The sequence below is a fragment of the Culex quinquefasciatus genome, chromosome 2, assembly GCF_015732765.1.
Source record: "Culex quinquefasciatus strain JHB chromosome 2, VPISU_Cqui_1.0_pri_paternal, whole genome shotgun sequence".
Classification (NCBI taxonomy): domain Eukaryota; kingdom Metazoa; phylum Arthropoda; class Insecta; order Diptera; family Culicidae; genus Culex; species Culex quinquefasciatus.
The window spans coordinates 29,129,230-29,131,092 of NC_051862.1; the positions used below are offsets into that span (position 1 = coordinate 29,129,230).

The window sequence follows — 1,863 nt, forward strand, 5'->3', positions numbered from 1 at the left end:
TCCGATGGTCGTGACGGGCCGCAGCCGGGTCATACTGGACCGGCCGGAGGAGCTGGTACTCATCAGATCGCTCGGGGATCGCTGGAAAATGCACTCAAACGAAGACGCTTCGCAGGCTGGGGATGGATGTTGGAGTTGTGCTTAAAATTTGGTTTGATTTGGGAATCATTATTTTACCTTTATGCGATCTGGAGCTCATTTGGCTAGAGAAAACAAAAGGAAGTAAAAAATAGAGAAGAAAAATAGGAAACGACTGACAGATTTGTCGGTCTACTTTGATGTTAAGATTTTGTAATTTCATATTAGTTTCTACATATAAATTGATTTCATATTACTATTTATTTATTTTTTTTATTTTCTCGCAACAGCAGAACGCAAAACTTTTGCAATTTTCCGCAATTCCAACGGTCAATCAAGATGATCTAACTTTGTTTTGTACAAGACAGAGAACAAACTCTTGCACAAATTCGGTGTCCGTGCGTCACTTACAGAGATATCCAAACTTTTCCAATAGACTTTTCCCGCGCAAATCCCTCGTGTCATACAGTTTTCCGCAATGTTTTTCCTTTCAATTTAGAGTAGGAAACATGAGTGAAATTTGTTTTTCTTTTTCTTCTCTGTTGCTGCTGCTGCTGCTGCTGCTTGTTTGCAATGGTGCGAAAACATTCAATTTCAAAAGTGTACACAGTTAAGATAAGGAAGACCCTTTTTGCTCTGAGCTTGAAGTTGTCTGAAAGAGGGGGGTTTGTGTATTTCTGGTTTTTATTTACTACTGTTCTGGGAGAGGGGGACCCTATCCAGTGAAACACACAAAAAGACATCGCGCAAACAATATGTTGTAATATGTAACGACCCTTGTTCGCAGTCCTGCTCCAGATCCTTCTCCCCATTCCAGCATTAGTGGGTAGAAAAAAAGTTGTGAGAGGAAGCATATCAGAACACAGAAGTGGGGGTGGCATCATCTCATCTGCTCTCGTTCGTACTCGTCGCAAAGGGGATGATGGGAATGATGACGACCGGGACAAGAACCAGGACGACGCGTTGATAGCTTAATATAACATTTATATGAAAAGAGAATCCTTCTTCTTTGTTTGAACCAGCGAGGGCAATCTACAGTGAACAGGGTTGCGTCTTTTTTTGTCTTTTTTGTCTATTTTGTCTTTTTTGTCTTTTTTGTCTTTTTTGTCTTTTTTGTCTTTTTTGTCTTTTTTGTCTTTTTTGTCTTTTTTGTCTTTTTTGTCTTTTTTTTCTTTTTTGTCTTTTTTGTCTTTTTTGTCTTTTTGTCTTTTTGTCTTTTTGTCTTTTTGTCTTTTTGTCTTTTTGTCTTTTTGTCTTTTTGTCTTTTTGTCTTTTTTCTTTTTGTCTTTTTGTCTTTTTGTCTTTTTGTCTTTTTGTCTTTTTGTCTTTTTGTCTTTTTGTCTTTTTGTCTTTTTGTCTTTTTGTCTTTTTGTTTTTATCTTTTTATCTCTTTTGTCTTTTTTCTTTTTGTCTTTTTGTCTTTTTGGTCGTTTTTGTTTTTTTGTCTTTTTGTCTTTTTGTCTTTTTGTCTTTTTGTCTTTTTGTCTTTTTGTCTTTTTGTCTTTTTGTCTTTTTGTCTTTTTGTCTTTTTGTTTTTTATCTTTTTATCTCTTTTGTCTTTTTTCTTTTTGTCTTTTTGTCTTTTTGGTCGTTTTGTTTTTTTGTCTTTTTGTCTTTTTGTCTTTTTGTCTTTTTGTCTTTTCTGTCTTTTTGTCTTTTTGTCTTTTTGTCTTTTTGTCTTTTTGTCTTTTTGTCTTTTTGTCTTTTTGTCTTTTTGTCTTTTTGTCTTTTTGTCTTTTTGTCTTTTTGTTTTTTATCTTTTTATCTCTTTTGTCTTTTTTCTTT

At 34.5% G+C, this 1,863-nt stretch overlaps 1 protein-coding gene across 1 annotated transcript in view; it reads right to left on the reverse strand.

Annotated features, from left to right (window-relative positions):
* Positions 1–199, reverse strand: part of LOC6047566 (hyaluronan mediated motility receptor) — a 6,868-nt gene extending 6,669 nt beyond the window's left edge. The window contains exons 1-2 of the mRNA XM_038250224.1: positions 178–199; positions 1–116 (exon numbers count right to left, since the gene is read on the reverse strand). The exon at positions 1–116 is cut by the window's left edge and continues 189 nt beyond it. Of these exons, the coding sequence (XP_038106152.1) occupies positions 1–116; positions 178–199 (138 nt within the window). The remainder of the gene's footprint in view (positions 117–177) is intronic.
* Between the last annotated feature and the right edge of the window lie 1,664 nt (positions 200–1,863).